General features: G+C 52.3%; 1 protein-coding gene across 6 annotated transcripts in view; it reads left to right on the top strand.

Annotated features, from left to right (window-relative positions):
* Nucleotides 1–23,686, top strand: part of LOC133645420 (uncharacterized) — a 30,400-nt gene extending 6,714 nt beyond the window's left edge. For 2 of the 6 annotated variants that reach the window (XM_062040252.1, XM_062040247.1), the window contains 8 exons: nt 156–348; nt 434–6,398; nt 6,555–6,747; nt 6,833–12,797; nt 12,954–13,146; nt 13,232–19,196; nt 19,353–19,545; nt 19,631–23,686. Coding sequence is in view for 1 of the 6 variants with exons in the window: in XM_062040247.1 (XP_061896231.1) it covers nt 3,869–4,783 (915 nt within the window). In the remaining 5 variants the exon portion in view is untranslated. The remainder of the gene's footprint in view (nt 1–155; nt 349–433; nt 6,399–6,554; nt 6,748–6,832; nt 12,798–12,953; nt 13,147–13,231; nt 19,197–19,352; nt 19,546–19,630) is intronic. The other 4 variants (XM_062040251.1, XM_062040250.1, XM_062040249.1 and 1 more) reach the window with 4 other exon arrangements.
* The last annotated feature ends 1,492 nt before the right edge of the window (nt 23,687–25,178 follow it).

Raw genomic sequence — 25,178 nt, 5'->3', positions numbered from 1 at the left:
TAGGTGGTGGTGTTCTTCTGCCGGACAATGTTATATTTATGTTGGTGGAAACGGGTGGCGATGGTGTTACCCGTTTCACCAACATACATAGCACGGCAACGCTGGCAGAGGATAACATACACGCAATTTTTGACCTGCCCGTCTCCTCTGCACAGCGGCCGGAAGACCTTACCGCTGTGGCGATTGACCAGCCAAGGGATGTTCCGCAAGGGAGCGCTGCTCCGGGCCGAGGGCGGATCTCCGGTGGAACTGATCCGAGCCCTGACAAGCAGATCACCCAGGCTGGGATTTTTGCGGTAGGCCGAGACCAGATAATAGTCCTTCAGTTTGCCGCTTTTCTCCACAAAGGTACAGAAGTTACCCTTGACCCTTCTGGAAACCTGTACCGCCGCAGGCGAGAAGGTTGTAATGAGGGGGATCATGTGTTTACCAGGGGGAGGCTTCTTCTGGTCCAGGAAGCACCTGAACTGTCTCCTGAGGAAGGATCTGGAATACCCTCTCTTCCTCAGGGCCGTGAACAGGGCTCCCATGGCCGTTACAAAGTCCTCCCGCCTGGTGCAGATCCGGTGGAACCTCAGCAGCTGGGACTTCACCAATCCCGCGTAGGTGTGTCGGGGGTGGAAGCTGGTTTTGTGGAGGAGGGCATGGGTATCCGTCTCTTTAAAAAACACCTTAATGTCCAAATGGTGAGTGGAGGTGAAATCCGGACCCTTGAAGGTGGTAGTGTCCAGGAAGTCCACTGACGTGGGGCTGGTGGTGGACTTAATGGTGATACTGGGGTTGTGGGTATTCAGGGTGTGGCGGAACCCCTCAAATTCCTCCATGGAATGAGTCCACACCCCCCAGATATCATCCAAATACCTGAAATAATGGAGGGGCCTGATTGCGCAGGCAGCAAGGGCAGAGGTCTCCCATTCTGCCATGAAGATGTTAGCATAGGCCGGAGCAAACTTTTTGCCCATGGCCGTGCCCTTGATCTGTAGAAAGAACCGGCCATTGAACTCAAAGTCGTTCCTCCTGAGGTTGATGTCGAGAAGCTGGAGGAGTTCCTTCTCGGGCCTGCTAACATCTCGGTATTTATAAAAAATGTTTTTGACGGCTTGGATGCCCTGGTCAATGTCAATATTCGTGTACAAACTATCAATATCAATGGTAAACAAGACTGCCTCTTGGGGAATGATCAAATTTTTAATTTTGTCAATAAAGTCATATGTGTCCTTAAGATAACTCTCGTGTTTAATGGAGAGTGGGGTCAAAAAGTAATCTATAAACGCCGCCGTCCTGTAGGTTTCACTGCCGCAGTCGGACACAATGGGCCTGCCCGGGGGTATCTCGTACGGTCGGCTCCACTTGTGTCGTTCCTTGTGGATCTTGGGGAGCAAGTAGAACCTACGGGGGCGGGGCTCCGATTCGCCCAAGAGGTAAGTCTTTTGTTTGTGGTTAATGAATCGTTTTTTCATTAAATTTTTGACTATGTTTTCGACCATAGGGATCGTTTGTGGGTAAATGGGCGTGGCCAATGGTTGGTAGTAGGTGGTGTCACTCAATTGTCTGGTGCCCTCCCAGACATATTGAGACCTATCCATGATGACCACTGCGCTACCCTTGTCTGCCGGCTTAATAATTATGTTCCTGTTGTTTTTCAGGCTATGCAGGGCCTCTGTTTCGTCCCGCGTCAGGTTGGGCGCGACCGCGAGGGCGCAGCCCGATAGGAGCGACGGGTGTTCGTCCGCCAGGACCAGCGTTTGGACCTCTGGAGGAAGCAGTCCCGGTGAGGGCTCCCAATCGGACCTCGGGGTGAAAGGTCGCGGCCCAAGAGACTCTTGCTTTTCATAGAAAACCGCAGTTTTGACACTTCTATGATATTCCTGCAGGTCGAATTTTACTTGATGGTGCCACTCTGGACTGAGGCTGGTGGACGGGACGAAACTGAGGCCCTTGTCGAGGAGGGAATGCTGCGATGAGGTAAGTAGGAAATTTTTTGATAAATTTACGATGTTTTTGTTTGTGTTTATGTTTCCCCCCCGAAAGGTCGGGCTTTTGGGGAGGTCAAGTTTAAACAGTGATACCAGTGCCTCATCATGTTCTTGGCTGTGTCCTTTGTCCAATGGATCTTGTCCCTCCCCGTTTCAAAATCGTCGTCGGCGAGTGCCGGGAAGAATTGGAGGCGGGTTTGGATGTAATTGTTAATCAGCCGGAGGTTGTCCTTGTGTTCCTCGGGCAGGGATTCCGAGAAATTGAGGAGGGGGATGAAGACTTCGGCATTAGGGAAGGTCGTTTTGGCCGCTTTAAGGGCCCTCCGGAGCTGTTTGAAGGTGGTAACCTTGGGTTTTTGTTCCCTATTATTGATGCCGAATGCTAAGACCACCTTCTCAACCTCAGGACTAACTGCTGTTTTTTTCAGGATGGCCTCTGCATGGAGAAATCTGGCCCCCGGGTAGCTGTCGATCTGGATGTCCTGGTGACGAAAGGCTGGGAGGTGCTTGAGGTTAGAGTCCCCGATCACCACGACCTTCCTGCTGACAGACAGGTGCCAATCCATCATTTTTCGATCCGAGTTGATGTGCACAGTGGGCTTTCTGGCAGTGCTCGGACTCGTAGGCGTGGTAACCTGCGCCGTACTATTGTCTTCTGTCGGCTGTGAAGTCGAAGTGACTGTTTTTGTTTTTTTCTGGCTTCCAGAAAACAGTTGGGCCCAACTTGGGGTTCTCAGACCCAGGACAGGCCTGTCTGGGACGGACGTCTCCGGGAGGGGCACGCCCGGGAGGAGTGGATCCGGGACGGGTAGATCCAAGAGGGGCGTGTCCGGGAGGGGCGTGTCCGGAAGAGGCGTGTCCGGAAGAGGCGTGTCCGGAGGAGGCGTGTCCGGAGGAGGCGCGTCCGGGATGGGCGGGTCCGGGAGGGGTTCCTGTGACCGCTCAGGGTAGAGTAGGTACCAGGGTGGAGGCGTGTCCGGGGAAGACTGATCCCGTGTGGGCGACCCCGACTGCTCAGGTAAGTGTTGGTCCGTCTCTGGCTGGTCAGGAGTCCCCCGCACATTCTCATCCCCATGTATCAAAATCAACGCACTGTGTTCAACAGGTGGAGCCGGGCGAGGCGGCGTGTCGGAGACCACCGGGAGGACCCCGATCTCAGCACCGACCCGCGATCGCGGCCCATGCGGCCGGACCAAAGGTGCCTCGACGATAGCGTCGTCGGCAGGTCTGCTGCACGGCTTGCGAGGTCGCGTTGCTCTCTGGGCCACAGATGGTTCGGTAGCCGGAGAGGAAGGCGACAAGACCGGGAAAGGGACCGGAGTCACCCGTCCACGCGGGTCCCGATCCTGCTCCACCTCAGGGGACCACTCCCTGGTAATGGGGTCGGTCATGGTGGACACCGTGGCGTGTGCAGCGGCAGTTGGTAGAATGACCGGCGGGGGCAGCGAGGGGTGCACCACCTCCATGACAACGCGGTTGTCCAACGAGTCCGAGTCCGCTCGAGGCTCGGTACGTCGGCGCCGCGCTGGGGGCAACACCTCCTCAACGGCCCGGGTGTCAACCAAGACCGAGTCCACCTGAGACTGGGCCTGCTGGAGCGTCTCAGTCGTCAGCCTGCGCCCTAGGTGTGTCTTGGCCCACGCCGAGGCCACTTTGAATGGGGCTTCCCAATTGTGTGAAATAAATTCCCCCAGTTTATCAGCTTCTGATTGCAGTGTTTTATGGTAATGTTCCCTAAGAATTATAATTGTAGAATGTGCCCAATTTTTTGCATTACCCTTTATCCGGTCTTCTGTGTCGGGGTTGGTAACAGCTGGTCTGATTCCCGTCGTCAAAGCAAGTTCCATCCTAGTGATGGTAAGTGGTTGTTGTTCCTTGCTGACGTTTTTTAGATGATGTACCACTTTAATGATGTTGTACATAATTCTAGCTATGGAGCTAAAGTCGGGGTCCAGATTGTCAGGAGAAGATGCCCTGGGGGGATGTGCCTGGTTAATCTTGGCTGTTCTTTCTTTGCGGCGTTTTCCCCGTGCTGTTTTGTGTTGTTTGTTACCCCTATGATTTGCCCTATGAGTCCCCCTGGGATAGGGAGGGTTATCATGGGTAGGGTGGAAATTTCCCCTGTTTTGGCGGGGCATGTCATCTGCCGGAAAATTGGGATGTTGCGGTTGGAAGCCTCTGAAAAATGTGTTATTATTTTGGCGTGCAGTGTCGTTGTTTCGCCACTGTGGGGCGCTGTCTCGTATCTCACGCGCGTTATGATCCCGGTGACGCGCGTCATGATCCCGGCGACGCGCGTCAAGATCCCGGCCACGCGCGTCATGATCCCGTTCACGAGCGTCATGATCCCGGTCACGCGCGTCATGATCCCGGTCACGCGCGCCACGATCACGGTCACGCGCGCCATGATTACGGTCACGCGCGTCGCGATCACGGTGATGCGCGTCGCGATCACGGTGACGCGCGTCATGCTCACGGTGACGCGCGTCATGATCACGGTGACGCGCGTCATGATCACGGTGCCGCGCGTCATGATCACGGCGACGCGTGTCCCATTGGGGGCGGCCATGGCCGCCGCAACAATGATCGTGATCATGAGGCCAACCTCGAGTCACTTCAGCATATGTGAGGTGCTGAAAACGGCCGGAAAATTGTGTGTTTTGGCCGTAATGGCGGTCGTTATGATGCGGGGATCGGGAACGCGGAACCATCTCGCGCTGCTGGCACTGTTTCCGTCCGCGCGGACGGACCTGGTGCCATTCCTCGTCCTCCCACGCCGTCATTTTTTGGAAAATGCGTTATTTTGATGAGTAGAATAAGGTGGGTAGGCTGAAATTATATTAGGGACTAAGGTAAGTAGGGTGAATAGAAATTAAAATTGTATGGGAAATAATATATATATATATAAAGTGAAACAAGAGAAAACCGGCGAGCTTCCGCCCGCTGTGTGGCGCACTTCCGCCCGGACCGGATGTCTCAAGATGGCCGAGAATGCGAAGCACTCTCGACAAAAAAACAAATTAACAAACAACTAAGGGCGGTTCTGCGAAGAACGATAAAAAATCCCCAAGGAAAGGGGTTAAACTAACTAGCTAAGAAACTTAGGCTTGTAAAACTGAACGTAAGTAAGCGAATTGTCAACGGACTTTTCGCCTCGTGGGAGACCAGCTCGCCACGGCACCAAATTAAAGGGAAAGAGGGAAAATGGGAGAAAAGGAGGTAAAATAGTGTAAATTTGTGATAAATGCAAGTCTTGTTTCGCAACGTTTCGGTACTCTCTGTACCTTCTTCAGGCGTAAGACTTGTCTAACTGAATGAGTGTGAAAATCGGCTTGTTCGTGCAATTTCGTGAGCTGTTGCTCCTCTGGTGGTTCGATGGCAAGTGAGGCCATTGGCTGCGAGAGGTGGGGTGGAGTCATGGCTGGCAGAAAATAAGGAATTATTTTTGCAAAGCAAAAACTCTCCACTGATAAACCACGTGACTGCAGGAATGTGTGGCCCCAAGCACAATTAACCCCTATAGAATTGCTTATAATAGTGAATTAAAATAAAGATCAATAATAAAATATAATAAAAAAAATTATATATATATATATATATATATATATGTACAATTATGTCCACATATACAGATATATACTATACTATATATAAAAAAAGGTTAGAAAAATTCACTATTAGTTGCACAGTGAACCAAGCCGTGGACCAAGGTAAGTATGGCTCCTTTATGGAGTCCGAACAGGTCCAACAATGTTTTTAGGAAGTTTTTCAGGTTTTTTAATGTGTTTTTGTGAATTTTTGAGGTTTTTTGTGATTTTTTAAGATGTTTTTTGTATTTTTTTGCAGGTCCTCGTAGGAGTGCTGGGACATCCGGGGCCCCCCCAGCGCCGGAATGTCCGAATACCCAGGTAAGTAGCTGTACAATGCAGGTAAGTAGGGTAAGTGGGAATAATATGATGTTGTTTTTGTTGTTTGTGTGTACACACAAATGGCCCAGGTGGGCCCACAAGGCAGAGCGCGAGCCGTGAGTGGACCAGAGGCACAGGCGGGTTAGGGTTGGGGTTGGGGTTAGGGTTAGGGTTAGGGTTAGGTTTAGAGTTAGGGTTAGGGTTAGGCATAAAGAAAAAGAGTTGGTTAGGGTTAGGCATAGAGAAAGAGAGTTGGTTAGGGTTAGGGCTAAGGGTGGGGGTGGGGCGATAGAAAAGAGCGAAAAAAAAGGAATAAGAAGGGTGTGCACGGTCCGTCTATGGCCCAGCGGGCTCGCACTCATGTCTCATTGAGCCCCCCCGGGTGTCTAGTACCCAGTCTGTGGATCCAGAGGCCTTCCGCCCGCCTCCGTTGGGCGGCACTCCATCTGGAGTTGGCTTGGACCACACACGCCCGGACAGAAGCCCACCCGTGCCGGATAAAGTGTTGGACAAGGTAGGTGGTGGTGTTCTTCTGCCGGACAATGTTATATTTATGTTGGTGGAAACGGGTGGCGATGGTGTTACCCGTTTCACCAACATACATAGCACGGCAACGCTGGCAGAGGATAACATACACGCAATTTTTGACCTGCCCGTCTCCTCTGCACAGCGGCCGGAAGACCTTACCGCTGTGGCGATTGACCAGCCAAGGGATGTTCCGCAAGGGAGCGCTGCTCCGGGCCGAGGGCGGATCTCCGGTGGAACTGATCCGAGCCCTGACAAGCAGATCACCCAGGCTGGGATTTTTGCGGTAGGCCGAGACCAGATAATAGTCCTTCAGTTTGCCGCTTTTCTCCACAAAGGTACAGAAGTTACCCTTGACCCTTCTGGAAACCTGTACCGCCGCAGGCGAGAAGGTTGTAATGAGGGGGATCATGTGTTTACCAGGGGGAGGCTTCTTCTGGTCCAGGAAGCACCTGAACTGTCTCCTGAGGAAGGATCTGGAATACCCTCTCTTCCTCAGGGCCGTGAACAGGGCTCCCATGGCCGTTACAAAGTCCTCCCGCCTGGTGCAGATCCGGTGGAACCTCAGCAGCTGGGACTTCACCAATCCCGCGTAGGTGTGTCGGGGGTGGAAGCTGGTTTTGTGGAGGAGGGCATGGGTATCCGTCTCTTTAAAAAACACCTTAATGTCCAAATGGTGAGTGGAGGTGAAATCCGGACCCTTGAAGGTGGTAGTGTCCAGGAAGTCCACTGACGTGGGGCTGGTGGTGGACTTAATGGTGATACTGGGGTTGTGGGTATTCAGGGTGTGGCGGAACCCCTCAAATTCCTCCATGGAATGAGTCCACACCCCCCAGATATCATCCAAATACCTGAAATAATGGAGGGGCCTGATTGCGCAGGCAGCAAGGGCAGAGGTCTCCCATTCTGCCATGAAGATGTTAGCATAGGCCGGAGCAAACTTTTTGCCCATGGCCGTGCCCTTGATCTGTAGAAAGAACCGGCCATTGAACTCAAAGTCGTTCCTCCTGAGGTTGATGTCGAGAAGCTGGAGGAGTTCCTTCTCGGGCCTGCTAACATCTCGGTATTTATAAAAAATGTTTTTGACGGCTTGGATGCCCTGGTCAATGTCAATATTCGTGTACAAACTATCAATATCAATGGTAAACAAGACTGCCTCTTGGGGAATGATCAAATTTTTAATTTTGTCAATAAAGTCATATGTGTCCTTAAGATAACTCTCGTGTTTAATGGAGAGTGGGGTCAAAAAGTAATCTATAAACGCCGCCGTCCTGTAGGTTTCACTGCCGCAGTCGGACACAATGGGCCTGCCCGGGGGTATCTCGTACGGTCGGCTCCACTTGTGTCGTTCCTTGTGGATCTTGGGGAGCAAGTAGAACCTACGGGGGCGGGGCTCCGATTCGCCCAAGAGGTAAGTCTTTTGTTTGTGGTTAATGAATCGTTTTTTCATTAAATTTTTGACTATGTTTTCGACCATAGGGATCGTTTGTGGGTAAATGGGCGTGGCCAATGGTTGGTAGTAGGTGGTGTCACTCAATTGTCTGGTGCCCTCCCAGACATATTGAGACCTATCCATGATGACCACTGCGCTACCCTTGTCTGCCGGCTTAATAATTATGTTCCTGTTGTTTTTCAGGCTATGCAGGGCCTCTGTTTCGTCCCGCGTCAGGTTGGGCGCGACCGCGAGGGCGCAGCCCGATAGGAGCGACGGGTGTTCGTCCGCCAGGACCAGCGTTTGGACCTCTGGAGGAAGCAGTCCCGGTGAGGGCTCCCAATCGGACCTCGGGGTGAAAGGTCGCGGCCCAAGAGACTCTTGCTTTTCATAGAAAACCGCAGTTTTGACACTTCTATGATATTCCTGCAGGTCGAATTTTACTTGATGGTGCCACTCTGGACTGAGGCTGGTGGACGGGACGAAACTGAGGCCCTTGTCGAGGAGGGAATGCTGCGATGAGGTAAGTAGGAAATTTTTTGATAAATTTACGATGTTTTTGTTTGTGTTTATGTTTCCCCCCCGAAAGGTCGGGCTTTTGGGGAGGTCAAGTTTAAACAGTGATACCAGTGCCTCATCATGTTCTTGGCTGTGTCCTTTGTCCAATGGATCTTGTCCCTCCCCGTTTCAAAATCGTCGTCGGCGAGTGCCGGGAAGAATTGGAGGCGGGTTTGGATGTAATTGTTAATCAGCCGGAGGTTGTCCTTGTGTTCCTCGGGCAGGGATTCCGAGAAATTGAGGAGGGGGATGAAGACTTCGGCATTAGGGAAGGTCGTTTTGGCCGCTTTAAGGGCCCTCCGGAGCTGTTTGAAGGTGGTAACCTTGGGTTTTTGTTCCCTATTATTGATGCCGAATGCTAAGACCACCTTCTCAACCTCAGGACTAACTGCTGTTTTTTTCAGGATGGCCTCTGCATGGAGAAATCTGGCCCCCGGGTAGCTGTCGATCTGGATGTCCTGGTGACGAAAGGCTGGGAGGTGCTTGAGGTTAGAGTCCCCGATCACCACGACCTTCCTGCTGACAGACAGGTGCCAATCCATCATTTTTCGATCCGAGTTGATGTGCACAGTGGGCTTTCTGGCAGTGCTCGGACTCGTAGGCGTGGTAACCTGCGCCGTACTATTGTCTTCTGTCGGCTGTGAAGTCGAAGTGACTGTTTTTGTTTTTTTCTGGCTTCCAGAAAACAGTTGGGCCCAACTTGGGGTTCTCAGACCCAGGACAGGCCTGTCTGGGACGGACGTCTCCGGGAGGGGCACGCCCGGGAGGAGTGGATCCGGGACGGGTAGATCCAAGAGGGGCGTGTCCGGGAGGGGCGTGTCCGGAAGAGGCGTGTCCGGAAGAGGCGTGTCCGGAGGAGGCGTGTCCGGAGGAGGCGCGTCCGGGATGGGCGGGTCCGGGAGGGGTTCCTGTGACCGCTCAGGGTAGAGTAGGTACCAGGGTGGAGGCGTGTCCGGGGAAGACTGATCCCGTGTGGGCGACCCCGACTGCTCAGGTAAGTGTTGGTCCGTCTCTGGCTGGTCAGGAGTCCCCCGCACATTCTCATCCCCATGTATCAAAATCAACGCACTGTGTTCAACAGGTGGAGCCGGGCGAGGCGGCGTGTCGGAGACCACCGGGAGGACCCCGATCTCAGCACCGACCCGCGATCGCGGCCCATGCGGCCGGACCAAAGGTGCCTCGACGATAGCGTCGTCGGCAGGTCTGCTGCACGGCTTGCGAGGTCGCGTTGCTCTCTGGGCCACAGATGGTTCGGTAGCCGGAGAGGAAGGCGACAAGACCGGGAAAGGGACCGGAGTCACCCGTCCACGCGGGTCCCGATCCTGCTCCACCTCAGGGGACCACTCCCTGGTAATGGGGTCGGTCATGGTGGACACCGTGGCGTGTGCAGCGGCAGTTGGTAGAATGACCGGCGGGGGCAGCGAGGGGTGCACCACCTCCATGACAACGCGGTTGTCCAACGAGTCCGAGTCCGCTCGAGGCTCGGTACGTCGGCGCCGCGCTGGGGGCAACACCTCCTCAACGGCCCGGGTGTCAACCAAGACCGAGTCCACCTGAGACTGGGCCTGCTGGAGCGTCTCAGTCGTCAGCCTGCGCCCTAGGTGTGTCTTGGCCCACGCCGAGGCCACTTTGAATGGGGCTTCCCAATTGTGTGAAATAAATTCCCCCAGTTTATCAGCTTCTGATTGCAGTGTTTTATGGTAATGTTCCCTAAGAATTATAATTGTAGAATGTGCCCAATTTTTTGCATTACCCTTTATCCGGTCTTCTGTGTCGGGGTTGGTAACAGCTGGTCTGATTCCCGTCGTCAAAGCAAGTTCCATCCTAGTGATGGTAAGTGGTTGTTGTTCCTTGCTGACGTTTTTTAGATGATGTACCACTTTAATGATGTTGTACATAATTCTAGCTATGGAGCTAAAGTCGGGGTCCAGATTGTCAGGAGAAGATGCCCTGGGGGGATGTGCCTGGTTAATCTTGGCTGTTCTTTCTTTGCGGCGTTTTCCCCGTGCTGTTTTGTGTTGTTTGTTACCCCTATGATTTGCCCTATGAGTCCCCCTGGGATAGGGAGGGTTATCATGGGTAGGGTGGAAATTTCCCCTGTTTTGGCGGGGCATGTCATCTGCCGGAAAATTGGGATGTTGCGGTTGGAAGCCTCTGAAAAATGTGTTATTATTTTGGCGTGCAGTGTCGTTGTTTCGCCACTGTGGGGCGCTGTCTCGTATCTCACGCGCGTTATGATCCCGGTGACGCGCGTCATGATCCCGGCGACGCGCGTCAAGATCCCGGCCACGCGCGTCATGATCCCGTTCACGAGCGTCATGATCCCGGTCACGCGCGTCATGATCCCGGTCACGCGCGCCACGATCACGGTCACGCGCGCCATGATTACGGTCACGCGCGTCGCGATCACGGTGATGCGCGTCGCGATCACGGTGACGCGCGTCATGCTCACGGTGACGCGCGTCATGATCACGGTGACGCGCGTCATGATCACGGTGCCGCGCGTCATGATCACGGCGACGCGTGTCCCATTGGGGGCGGCCATGGCCGCCGCAACAATGATCGTGATCATGAGGCCAACCTCGAGTCACTTCAGCATATGTGAGGTGCTGAAAACGGCCGGAAAATTGTGTGTTTTGGCCGTAATGGCGGTCGTTATGATGCGGGGATCGGGAACGCGGAACCATCTCGCGCTGCTGGCACTGTTTCCGTCCGCGCGGACGGACCTGGTGCCATTCCTCGTCCTCCCACGCCGTCATTTTTTGGAAAATGCGTTATTTTGATGAGTAGAATAAGGTGGGTAGGCTGAAATTATATTAGGGACTAAGGTAAGTAGGGTGAATAGAAATTAAAATTGTATGGGAAATAATATATATATATATAAAGTGAAACAAGAGAAAACCGGCGAGCTTCCGCCCGCTGTGTGGCGCACTTCCGCCCGGACCGGATGTCTCAAGATGGCCGAGAATGCGAAGCACTCTCGACAAAAAAACAAATTAACAAACAACTAAGGGCGGTTCTGCGAAGAACGATAAAAAATCCCCAAGGAAAGGGGTTAAACTAACTAGCTAAGAAACTTAGGCTTGTAAAACTGAACGTAAGTAAGCGAATTGTCAACGGACTTTTCGCCTCGTGGGAGACCAGCTCGCCACGGCACCAAATTAAAGGGAAAGAGGGAAAATGGGAGAAAAGGAGGTAAAATAGTGTAAATTTGTGATAAATGCAAGTCTTGTTTCGCAACGTTTCGGTACTCTCTGTACCTTCTTCAGGCGTAAGACTTGTCTAACTGAATGAGTGTGAAAATCGGCTTGTTCGTGCAATTTCGTGAGCTGTTGCTCCTCTGGTGGTTCGATGGCAAGTGAGGCCATTGGCTGCGAGAGGTGGGGTGGAGTCATGGCTGGCAGAAAATAAGGAATTATTTTTGCAAAGCAAAAACTCTCCACTGATAAACCACGTGACTGCAGGAATGTGTGGCCCCAAGCACAATTAACCCCTATAGAATTGCTTATAATAGTGAATTAAAATAAAGATCAATAATAAAATATAATAAAAAAAATTATATATATATATATATATATATATATGTACAATTATGTCCACATATACAGATATATACTATACTATATATAAAAAAAGGTTAGAAAAATTCACTATTAGTTGCACAGTGAACCAAGCCGTGGACCAAGGTAAGTATGGCTCCTTTATGGAGTCCGAACAGGTCCAACAATGTTTTTAGGAAGTTTTTCAGGTTTTTTAATGTGTTTTTGTGAATTTTTGAGGTTTTTTGTGATTTTTTAAGATGTTTTTTGTATTTTTTTGCAGGTCCTCGTAGGAGTGCTGGGACATCCGGGGCCCCCCCAGCGCCGGAATGTCCGAATACCCAGGTAAGTAGCTGTACAATGCAGGTAAGTAGGGTAAGTGGGAATAATATGATGTTGTTTTTGTTGTTTGTGTGTACACACAAATGGCCCAGGTGGGCCCACAAGGCAGAGCGCGAGCCGTGAGTGGACCAGAGGCACAGGCGGGTTAGGGTTGGGGTTGGGGTTAGGGTTAGGGTTAGGGTTAGGTTTAGAGTTAGGGTTAGGGTTAGGCATAAAGAAAAAGAGTTGGTTAGGGTTAGGCATAGAGAAAGAGAGTTGGTTAGGGTTAGGGCTAAGGGTGGGGGTGGGGCGATAGAAAAGAGCGAAAAAAAAGGAATAAGAAGGGTGTGCACGGTCCGTCTATGGCCCAGCGGGCTCGCACTCATGTCTCATTGAGCCCCCCCGGGTGTCTAGTACCCAGTCTGTGGATCCAGAGGCCTTCCGCCCGCCTCCGTTGGGCGGCACTCCATCTGGAGTTGGCTTGGACCACACACGCCCGGACAGAAGCCCACCCGTGCCGGATAAAGTGTTGGACAAGGTAGGTGGTGGTGTTCTTCTGCCGGACAATGTTATATTTATGTTGGTGGAAACGGGTGGCGATGGTGTTACCCGTTTCACCAACATACATAGCACGGCAACGCTGGCAGAGGATAACATACACGCAATTTTTGACCTGCCCGTCTCCTCTGCACAGCGGCCGGAAGACCTTACCGCTGTGGCGATTGACCAGCCAAGGGATGTTCCGCAAGGGAGCGCTGCTCCGGGCCGAGGGCGGATCTCCGGTGGAACTGATCCGAGCCCTGACAAGCAGATCACCCAGGCTGGGATTTTTGCGGTAGGCCGAGACCAGATAATAGTCCTTCAGTTTGCCGCTTTTCTCCACAAAGGTACAGAAGTTACCCTTGACCCTTCTGGAAACCTGTACCGCCGCAGGCGAGAAGGTTGTAATGAGGGGGATCATGTGTTTACCAGGGGGAGGCTTCTTCTGGTCCAGGAAGCACCTGAACTGTCTCCTGAGGAAGGATCTGGAATACCCTCTCTTCCTCAGGGCCGTGAACAGGGCTCCCATGGCCGTTACAAAGTCCTCCCGCCTGGTGCAGATCCGGTGGAACCTCAGCAGCTGGGACTTCACCAATCCCGCGTAGGTGTGTCGGGGGTGGAAGCTGGTTTTGTGGAGGAGGGCATGGGTATCCGTCTCTTTAAAAAACACCTTAATGTCCAAATGGTGAGTGGAGGTGAAATCCGGACCCTTGAAGGTGGTAGTGTCCAGGAAGTCCACTGACGTGGGGCTGGTGGTGGACTTAATGGTGATACTGGGGTTGTGGGTATTCAGGGTGTGGCGGAACCCCTCAAATTCCTCCATGGAATGAGTCCACACCCCCCAGATATCATCCAAATACCTGAAATAATGGAGGGGCCTGATTGCGCAGGCAGCAAGGGCAGAGGTCTCCCATTCTGCCATGAAGATGTTAGCATAGGCCGGAGCAAACTTTTTGCCCATGGCCGTGCCCTTGATCTGTAGAAAGAACCGGCCATTGAACTCAAAGTCGTTCCTCCTGAGGTTGATGTCGAGAAGCTGGAGGAGTTCCTTCTCGGGCCTGCTAACATCTCGGTATTTATAAAAAATGTTTTTGACGGCTTGGATGCCCTGGTCAATGTCAATATTCGTGTACAAACTATCAATATCAATGGTAAACAAGACTGCCTCTTGGGGAATGATCAAATTTTTAATTTTGTCAATAAAGTCATATGTGTCCTTAAGATAACTCTCGTGTTTAATGGAGAGTGGGGTCAAAAAGTAATCTATAAACGCCGCCGTCCTGTAGGTTTCACTGCCGCAGTCGGACACAATGGGCCTGCCCGGGGGTATCTCGTACGGTCGGCTCCACTTGTGTCGTTCCTTGTGGATCTTGGGGAGCAAGTAGAACCTACGGGGGCGGGGCTCCGATTCGCCCAAGAGGTAAGTCTTTTGTTTGTGGTTAATGAATCGTTTTTTCATTAAATTTTTGACTATGTTTTCGACCATAGGGATCGTTTGTGGGTAAATGGGCGTGGCCAATGGTTGGTAGTAGGTGGTGTCACTCAATTGTCTGGTGCCCTCCCAGACATATTGAGACCTATCCATGATGACCACTGCGCTACCCTTGTCTGCCGGCTTAATAATTATGTTCCTGTTGTTTTTCAGGCTATGCAGGGCCTCTGTTTCGTCCCGCGTCAGGTTGGGCGCGACCGCGAGGGCGCAGCCCGATAGGAGCGACGGGTGTTCGTCCGCCAGGACCAGCGTTTGGACCTCTGGAGGAAGCAGTCCCGGTGAGGGCTCCCAATCGGACCTCGGGGTGAAAGGTCGCGGCCCAAGAGACTCTTGCTTTTCATAGAAAACCGCAGTTTTGACACTTCTATGATATTCCTGCAGGTCGAATTTTACTTGATGGTGCCACTCTGGACTGAGGCTGGTGGACGGGACGAAACTGAGGCCCTTGTCGAGGAGGGAATGCTGCGATGAGGTAAGTAGGAAATTTTTTGATAAATTTACGATGTTTTTGTTTGTGTTTATGTTTCCCCCCCGAAAGGTCGGGCTTTTGGGGAGGTCAAGTTTAAACAGTGATACCAGTGCCTCATCATGTTCTTGGCTGTGTCCTTTGTCCAATGGATCTTGTCCCTCCCCGTTTCAAAATCGTCGTCGGCGAGTGCCGGGAAGAATTGGAGGCGGGTTTGGATGTAATTGTTAATCAGCCGGAGGTTGTCCTTGTGTTCCTCGGGCAGGGATTCCGAGAAATTGAGGAGGGGGATGAAGACTTCGGCATTAGGGAAGGTCGTTTTGGCCGCTTTAAGGGCCCTCCGGAGCTGTTTGAAGGTGGTAACCTTGGGTTTTTGTTCCCTATTATTGATGCCGAATGCTAAGACCACCTTCTCAACCTCAGGACTAACTGCTGTTTTTTTCAGGATGGCCTCTGCATGGAGAAATCTGGCCCCCGGGTAGCTGTCGATCTGGATGTCCTGGTGACGAAAGGCTGGGAGGTGCTTGAGGTTAGAGTCCCCGATCACCACGACCTTCCTGCTGACAGACAGGTGCCAATCCATCATTTTTCGATCCGAGTTGATGTGCACAGTGGGCTTTCTGGCAGTGCTCGGACTCGTAGGCGTGGTAACCTGCGCCGTACTATTGTCTTCTGTCGGCTGTGAAGTCGAAGTGACTGTTTTTGTTTTTTTCTGGCTTCCAGAAAACAGTTGGGCCCAACTTGGGGTTCTCAGACCCAGGACAGGCCTGTCTGGGACGGACGTCTCCGGGAGGGGCACGCCCGGGAGGAGTGGATCCGGGACGGGTAGATCCAAGAGGGGCGTGTCCGGGAGGGGCGTGTCCGGAAGAGGCGTGTCCGGAAGAGGCGTGTCCGGAGGAGGCGTGTCCGGAGGAGGCGCGTCCGGGATGGGCGGGTCCGGGAGGGGTTCCTGTGACCGCTCAGGGTAGAGTAGGTACCAGGGTGGAGGCGTGTCCGGGGAAGACTGATCCCGTGTGGGCGACCCCGACTGCTCAGGTAAGTGTTGGTCCGTCTCTGGCTGGTCAGGAGTCCCCCGCACATTCTCATCCCCATGTATCAAAATCAACGCACTGTGTTCAACAGGTGGAGCCGGGCGAGGCGGCGTGTCGGAGACCACCGGGAGGACCCCGATCTCAGCACCGACCCGCGATCGCGGCCCATGCGGCCGGACCAAAGGTGCCTCGACGATAGCGTCGTCGGCAGGTCTGCTGCACGGCTTGCGAGGTCGCGTTGCTCTCTGGGCCACAGATGGTTCGGTAGCCGGAGAGGAAGGCGACAAGACCGGGAAAGGGACCGGAGTCACCCGTCCACGCGGGTCCCGATCCTGCTCCACCTCAGGGGACCACTCCCTGGTAATGGGGTCGGTCATGGTGGACACCGTGGCGTGTGCAGCGGCAGTTGGTAGAATGACCGGCGGGGGCAGCGAGGGGTGCACCACCTCCATGACAACGCGGTTGTCCAACGAGTCCGAGTCCGCTCGAGGCTCGGTACGTCGGCGCCGCGCTGGGGGCAACACCTCCTCAACGGCCCGGGTGTCAACCAAGACCGAGTCCACCTGAGACTGGGCCTGCTGGAGCGTCTCAGTCGTCAGCCTGCGCCCTAGGTGTGTCTTGGCCCACGCCGAGGCCACTTTGAATGGGGCTTCCCAATTGTGTGAAATAAATTCCCCCAGTTTATCAGCTTCTGATTGCAGTGTTTTATGGTAATGTTCCCTAAGAATTATAATTGTAGAATGTGCCCAATTTTTTGCATTACCCTTTATCCGGTCTTCTGTGTCGGGGTTGGTAACAGCTGGTCTGATTCCCGTCGTCAAAGCAAGTTCCATCCTAGTGATGGTAAGTGGTTGTTGTTCCTTGCTGACGTTTTTTAGATGATGTACCACTTTAATGATGTTGTACATAATTCTAGCTATGGAGCTAAAGTCGGGGTCCAGATTGTCAGGAGAAGATGCCCTGGGGGGATGTGCCTGGTTAATCTTGGCTGTTCTTTCTTTGCGGCGTTTTCCCCGTGCTGTTTTGTGTTGTTTGTTACCCCTATGATTTGCCCTATGAGTCCCCCTGGGATAGGGAGGGTTATCATGGGTAGGGTGGAAATTTCCCCTGTTTTGGCGGGGCATGTCATCTGCCGGAAAATTGGGATGTTGCGGTTGGAAGCCTCTGAAAAATGTGTTATTATTTTGGCGTGCAGTGTCGTTGTTTCGCCACTGTGGGGCGCTGTCTCGTATCTCACGCGCGTTATGATCCCGGTGACGCGCGTCATGATCCCGGCGACGCGCGTCAAGATCCCGGCCACGCGCGTCATGATCCCGTTCACGAGCGTCATGATCCCGGTCACGCGCGTCATGATCCCGGTCACGCGCGCCACGATCACGGTCACGCGCGCCATGATTACGGTCACGCGCGTCGCGATCACGGTGATGCGCGTCGCGATCACGGTGACGCGCGTCATGCTCACGGTGACGCGCGTCATGATCACGGTGACGCGCGTCATGATCACGGTGCCGCGCGTCATGATCACGGCGACGCGTGTCCCATTGGGGGCGGCCATGGCCGCCGCAACAATGATCGTGATCATGAGGCCAACCTCGAGTCACTTCAGCATATGTGAGGTGCTGAAAACGGCCGGAAAATTGTGTGTTTTGGCCGTAATGGCGGTCGTTATGATGCGGGGATCGGGAACGCGGAACCATCTCGCGCTGCTGGCACTGTTTCCGTCCGCGCGGACGGACCTGGTGCCATTCCTCGTCCTCCCACGCCGTCATTTTTTGGAAAATGCGTTATTTTGATGAGTAGAATAAGGTGGGTAGGCTGAAATTATATTAGGGACTAAGGTAAGTAGGGTGAATAGAAATTAAAATTGTATGGGAAATAATATATATATATATAAAGTGAAACAAGAGAAAACCGGCGAGCTTCCGCCCGCTGTGTGGCGCACTTCCGCCCGGACCGGATGTCTCAAGATGGCCGAGAATGCGAAGCACTCTCGACAAAAAAACAAATTAACAAACAACTAAGGGCGGTTCTGCGAAGAACGATAAAAAATCCCCAAGGAAAGGGGTTAAACTAACTAGCTAAGAAACTTAGGCTTGTAAAACTGAACGTAAGTAAGCGAATTGTCAACGGACTTTTCGCCTCGTGGGAGACCAGCTCGCCACGGCACCAAATTAAAGGGAAAGAGGGAAAATGGGAGAAAAGGAGGTAAAATAGTGTAAATTTGTGATAAATGCAAGTCTTGTTTCGCAACGTTTCGGTACTCTCTGTACCTTCTTCAGGCGTAAGACTTGTCTAACTGAATGAGTGTGAAAATCGGCTTGTTCGTGCAATTTCGTGAGCTGTTGCTCCTCTGGTGGTTCGATGGCAAGTGAGGCCATTGGCTGCGAGAGGTGGGGTGGAGTCATGGCTGGCAGAAAATAAGGAATTATTTTTGCAAAGCAAAAACTCTCCACTGATAAACCACGTGACTGCAGGAATGTGTGGCCCCAAGCACAATTAACCCCTATAGAATTGCTTATAATAGTGAATTAAAATAAAGATCAATAATAAAATATAATAAAAAAAATTATATATATATATATATATATATATATGTACAATTATGTCCACATATACAGATATATACTATACTATATATAAAAAAAGGTTAGAAAAATTCACTATTAGTTGCACAGTGAACCAAGCCGTGGACCAAGGTAAGTATGGCTCCTTTATGGAGTCCGAACAGGTCCAACAATGTTTTTAGGAAGTTTTTCAGGTTTTTTAATGTGTTTTTGTGAATTTTTGAGGTTTTTTGTGATTTTTTAAGATGTTTTTTGTATTTTTTTGCAGGTCCTCGTAGGAGTGCTGGGACATCCGGGGCCCCCCCAGCGCCGGAATGTCCGAATACCCAGGTAAGTAGCTGTACAATGCAGGTAAGTAGGGTAAGTGGGAATAATATGATGTTGTTTTTGTTGTTTGTGTGTACACACAAATGGCCCAGGTGGGCCCACAAGGCAGAGCGCGAGCCGTGAGTGGACCAGAGGCACAGGCGGGTTAGGGTTGGGGTTGGGGTTAGGGTTAGGGTTAGGGTTAGGTTTAGAGTTAGGGTTAGGGTTAGGCATAAAGAAAAAGAGTTGGTTAGGGTTAGGCATAGAGAAAGAGAGTTGGTTAGGGTTAGGGCTAAGGGTGGGGGTGGGGCGATAGAAAAGAGCGAAAAAAAAGGAATAAGAAGGGTGTGCACGGTCCGTCTATGGCCCAGCGGGCTCGCACTCATGTCTCATTGAGCCCCCCCGGGTGTCTAGTACCCAGTCTGTGGATCCAGAGGCCTTCCGCCCGCCTCCGTTGGGCGGCACTCCATCTGGAGTTGGCTTGGACCACACACGCCCGGACAGAAGCCCACCCGTGCCGGATAAAGTGTTGGACAAGGTAGGTGGTGGTGTTCTTCTGCCGGACAATGTTATATTTATGTTGGTGGAAACGGGTGGCGATGGTGTTACCCGTTTCACCAACATACATAGCACGGCAACGCTGGCAGAGGATAACATACACGCAATTTTTGACCTGCCCGTCTCCTCTGCACAGCGGCCGGAAGACCTTACCGCTGTGGCGATTGACCAGCCAAGGGATGTTCCGCAAGGGAGCGCTGCTCCGGGCCGAGGGCGGATCTCCGGTGGAACTGATCCGAGCCCTGACAAGCAGATCACCCAGGCTGGGATTTTTGCGGTAGGCCGAGACCAGATAATAGTCCTTCAGTTTGCCGCTTTTCTCCACAAAGGTACAGAAGTTACCCTTGACCCTTCTGGAAACCTGTACCGCCGCAGGCGAGAAGGTTGTAATGAGGGGGATCATGTGTTTACCAGGGGGAGGCTTCTTCTGGTCCAGGAAGCACCTGAACTGTCTCCTGAGGAAGGATCTGGAATACCCTCTCTTCCTCAGGGCCGTGAACAGGGCTCCCATGGCCGTTACAAAGTCCTCCCGCCTGGTGCAGATCCGGTGGAACCTCAGCAGCTGGGACTTCACCAATCCCGCGTAGGTGTGTCGGGGGTGGAAGCTGGTTTTGTGGAGGAGGGCATGGGTATCCGTCTCTTTAAAAAACACCTTAATGTCCAAATGGTGAGTGGAGGTGAAATCCGGACCCTTGAAGGTGGTAGTGTCCAGGAAGTCCACTGACGTGGGGCTGGTGGTGGACTTAATGGTGATACTGGGGTTGTGGGTATTCAGGGTGTGGCGGAACCCCTCAAATTCCTCCATGGAATGAGTCCACACCCCCCAGATATCATCCAAATACCTGAAATAATGGAGGGGCCTGATTGCGCAGGCAGCAAGGGCAGAGGTCTCCCATTCTGCCATGAAGATGTTAGCATAGGCCGGAGCAAACTTTTTGCCCATGGCCGTGCCCTTGATCTGTAGAAAGAACCGGCCATTGAACTCAAAGTCGTTCCTCCTGAGGTTGATGTCGAGAAGCTGGAGGAGTTCCTTCTCGGGCCTGCTAACATCTCGGTATTTATAAAAAATGTTTTTGACGGCTTGGATGCCCTGGTCAATGTCAATATTCGTGTACAAACTATCAATATCAATGGTAAACAAGACTGCCTCTTGGGGAATGATCAAATTTTTAATTTTGTCAATAAAGTCATATGTGTCCTTAAGATAACTCTCGTGTTTAATGGAGAGTGGGGTCAAAAAGTAATCTATAAACGCCGCCGTCCTGTAGGTTTCACTGCCGCAGTCGGACACAATGGGCCTGCCCGGGGGTATCTCGTACGGTCGGCTCCACTTGTGTCGTTCCTTGTGGATCTTGGGGAGCAAGTAGAACCTACGGGGGCGGGGCTCCGATTCGCCCAAGAGGTAAGTCTTTTGTTTGTGGTTAATGAATCGTTTTTTCATTAAATTTTTGACTATGTTTTCGACCATAGGGATCGTTTGTGGGTAAATGGGCGTGGCCAATGGTTGGTAGTAGGTGGTGTCACTCAATTGTCTGGTGCCCTCCCAGACATATTGAGACCTATCCATGATGACCACTGCGCTACCCTTGTCTGCCGGCTTAATAATTATGTTCCTGTTGTTTTTCAGGCTATGCAGGGCCTCTGTTTCGTCCCGCGTCAGGTTGGGCGCGACCGCGAGGGCGCAGCCCGATAGGAGCGACGGGTGTTCGTCCGCCAGGACCAGCGTTTGGACCTCTGGAGGAAGCAGTCCCGGTGAGGGCTCCCAATCGGACCTCGGGGTGAAAGGTCGCGGCCCAAGAGACTCTTGCTTTTCATAGAAAACCGCAGTTTTGACACTTCTATGATATTCCTGCAGGTCGAATTTTACTTGATGGTGCCACTCTGGACTGAGGCTGGTGGACGGGACGAAACTGAGGCCCTTGTCGAGGAGGGAATGCTGCGATGAGGTAAGTAGGAAATTTTTTGATAAATTTACGATGTTTTTGTTTGTGTTTATGTTTCCCCCCCGAAAGGTCGGGCTTTTGGGGAGGTCAAGTTTAAACAGTGATACCAGTGCCTCATCATGTTCTTGGCTGTGTCCTTTGTCCAATGGATCTTGTCCCTCCCCGTTTCAAAATCGTCGTCGGCGAGTGCCGGGAAGAATTGGAGGCGGGTTTGGATGTAATTGTTAATCAGCCGGAGGTTGTCCTTGTGTTCCTCGGGCAGGGATTCCGAGAAATTGAGGAGGGGGATGAAGACTTCGGCATTAGGGAAGGTCGTTTTGGCCGCTTTAAGGGCCCTCCGGAGCTGTTTGAAGGTGGTAACCTTGGGTTTTTGTTCCCTATTATTGATGCCGAATGCTAAGACCACCTTCTCAACCTCAGGACTAACTGCTGTTTTTTTCAGGATGGCCTCTGCATGGAGAAATCTGGCCCCCGGGTAGCTGTCGATCTGGATGTCCTGGTGACGAAAGGCTGGGAGGTGCTTGAGGTTAGAGTCCCCGATCACCACGACCTTCCTGCTGACAGACAGGTGCCAATCCATCATTTTTCGATCCGAGTTGATGTGCACAGTGGGCTTTCTGGCAGTGCTCGGACTCGTAGGCGTGGTAACCTGCGCCGTACTATTGTCTTCTGTCGGCTGTGAAGTCGAAGTGACTGTTTTTGTTTTTTTCTGGCTTCCAGAAAACAGTTGGGCCCAACTTGGGGTTCTCAGACCCAGGACAGGCCTGTCTGGGACGGACGTCTCCGGGAGGGGCACGCCCGGGAGGAGTGGATCCGGGACGGGTAGATCCAAGAGGGGCGTGTCCGGGAGGGGCGTGTCCGGAAGAGGCGTGTCCGGAAGAGGCGTGTCCGGAGGAGGCGTGTCCGGAGGAGGCGCGTCCGGGATGGGCGGGTCCGGGAGGGGTTCCTGTGACCGCTCAGGGTAGAGTAGGTACCAGGGTGGAGGCGTGTCCGGGGAAGACTGATCCCGTGTGGGCGACCCCGACTGCTCAGGTAAGTGTTGGTCCGTCTCTGGCTGGTCAGGAGTCCCCCGCACATTCTCATCCCCATGTATCAAAATCAACGCACTGTGTTCAACAGGTGGAGCCGGGCGAGGCGGCGTGTCGGAGACCACCGGGAGGACCCCGATCTCAGCACCGACCCGCGATCGCGGCCCATGCGGCCGGACCAAAGGTGCCTCGACGATAGCGTCGTCGGCAGGTCTGCTGCACGGCTTGCGAGGTCGCGTTGCTCTCTGGGCCACAGATGGTTCGGTAGCCGGAGAGGAAGGCGACAAGACCGGGAAAGGGACCGGAGTCACCCGTCCACGCGGGTCCCGATCCTGCTCCACCTCAGGGGACCACTCCCTGGTAATGGGGTCGGTCATGGTGGACACCGTGGCGTGTGCAGCGGCAGTTGGTAGAATGACCGGCGGGGGCAGCGAGGGGTGCACCACCTCCATGACAACGCGGTTGTCCAACGAGTCCGAGTCCGCTCGAGGCTCGGTACGTCGGCGCCGCGCTGGGGGCAACACCTCCTCAACGGCCCGGGTGTCAACCAAGACCGAGTCCACCTGAGACTGGGCCTGCTGGAGCGTCTCAGTCGTCAGCCTGCGCCCTAGGTGTGTCTTGGCCCACGCCGAGGCCACTTTGAATGGGGCTTCCCAATTGTGTGAAATAAATTCCCCCAGTTTATCAGCTTCTGATTGCAGTGTTTTATGGTAATGTTCCCTAAGAATTATAATTGTAGAATGTGCCCAATTTTTTGCATTACCCTTTATCCGGTCTTCTGTGTCGGGGTTGGTAACAGCTGGTCTGATTCCCGTCGTCAAAGCAAGTTCCATCCTAGTGATGGTAAGTGGTTGTTGTTCCTTGCTGACGTTTTTTAGATGATGTACCACTTTAATGATGTTGTACATAATTCTAGCTATGGAGCTAAAGTCGGGGTCCAGATTGTCAGGAGAAGATGCCCTGGGGGGATGTGCCTGGTTAATCTTGGCTGTTCTTTCTTTGCGGCGTTTTCCCCGTGCTGTTTTGTGTTGTTTGTTACCCCTATGATTTGCCCTATGAGTCCCCCTGGGATAGGGAGGGTTATCATGGGTAGGGTGGAAATTTCCCCTGTTTTGGCGGGGCATGTCATCTGCCGGAAAATTGGGATGTTGCGGTTGGAAGCCTCTGAAAAATGTGTTATTATTTTGGCGTGCAGTGTCGTTGTTTCGCCACTGTGGGGCGCTGTCTCGTATCTCACGCGCGTTATGATCCCGGTGACGCGCGTCATGATCCCGGCGACGCGCGTCAAGATCCCGGCCACGCGCGTCATGATCCCGTTCACGAGCGTCATGATCCCGGTCACGCGCGTCATGATCCCGGTCACGCGCGCCACGATCACGGTCACGCGCGCCATGATTACGGTCACGCGCGTCGCGATCACGGTGATGCGCGTCGCGATCACGGTGACGCGCGTCATGCTCACGGTGACGCGCGTCATGATCACGGTGACGCGCGTCATGATCACGGTGCCGCGCGTCATGATCACGGCGACGCGTGTCCCATTGGGGGCGGCCATGGCCGCCGCAACAATGATCGTGATCATGAGGCCAACCTCGAGTCACTTCAGCATATGTGAGGTGCTGAAAACGGCCGGAAAATTGTGTGTTTTGGCCGTAATGGCGGTCGTTATGATGCGGGGATCGGGAACGCGGAACCATCTCGCGCTGCTGGCACTGTTTCCGTCCGCGCGGACGGACCTGGTGCCATTCCTCGTCCTCCCACGCCGTCATTTTTTGGAAAATGCGTTATTTTGATGAGTAGAATAAGGTGGGTAGGCTGAAATTATATTAGGGACTAAGGTAAGTAGGGTGAATAGAAATTAAAATTGTATGGGAAATAATATATATATATATAAAGTGAAACAAGAGAAAACCGGCGAGCTTCCGCCCGCTGTGTGGCGCACTTCCGCCCGGACCGGATGTCTCAAGATGGCCGAGAATGCGAAGCACTCTCGACAAAAAAACAAATTAACAAACAACTAAGGGCGGTTCTGCGAAGAACGATAAAAAATCCCCAAGGAAAGGGGTTAAACTAACTAGCTAAGAAACTTAGGCTTGTAAAACTGAACGTAAGTAAGCGAATTGTCAACGGACTTTTCGCCTCGTGGGAGACCAGCTCGCCACGGCACCAAATTAAAGGGAAAGAGGGAAAATGGGAGAAAAGGAGGTAAAATAGTGTAAATTTGTGATAAATGCAAGTCTTGTTTCGCAACGTTTCGGTACTCTCTGTACCTTCTTCAGGCGTAAGACTTGTCTAACTGAATGAGTGTGAAAATCGGCTTGTTCGTGCAATTTCGTGAGCTGTTGCTCCTCTGGTGGTTCGATGGCAAGTGAGGCCATTGGCTGCGAGAGGTGGGGTGGAGTCATGGCTGGCAGAAAATAAGGAATTATTTTTGCAAAGCAAAAACTCTCCACTGATAAACCACGTGACTGCAGGAATGTGTGGCCCCAAGCACAATTAACCCCTATAGAATTGCTTATAATAGTGAATTAAAATAAAGATCAATAATAAAATATAATAAAAAAAATTATATATATATATATATATATATATATGTACAATTATGTCCACATATACAGATATATACTATACTATATATAAAAAAAGGTTAGAAAAATTCACTATTAGTTGCACAGTGAACCAAGCCGTGGACCAAGGTAAGTATGGCTCCTTTATGGAGTCCGAACAGGTCCAACAATGTTTTTAGGAAGTTTTTCAGGTTTTTTAATGTGTTTTTGTGAATTTTTGAGGTTTTTTGTGATTTTTTAAGATGTTTTTTGTATTTTTTTGCAGGTCCTCGTAGGAGTGCTGGGACATCCGGGGCCCCCCCAGCGCCGGAATGTCCGAATACCCAGGTAAGTAGCTGTACAATGCAGGTAAGTAGGGTAAGTGGGAATAATATGATGTTGTTTTTGTTGTTTGTGTGTACACACAAATGGCCCAGGTGGGCCC

The sequence above is a fragment of the Entelurus aequoreus genome, unplaced genomic scaffold (assembly GCF_033978785.1).
Source record: "Entelurus aequoreus isolate RoL-2023_Sb unplaced genomic scaffold, RoL_Eaeq_v1.1 HiC_scaffold_53, whole genome shotgun sequence".
Lineage (NCBI taxonomy): Eukaryota > Metazoa > Chordata > Actinopteri > Syngnathiformes > Syngnathidae > Entelurus > Entelurus aequoreus.
The sequence above is the reverse complement of the archived record's forward strand: the minus strand, read 5'-3'. Positions and strand labels throughout refer to the sequence as shown.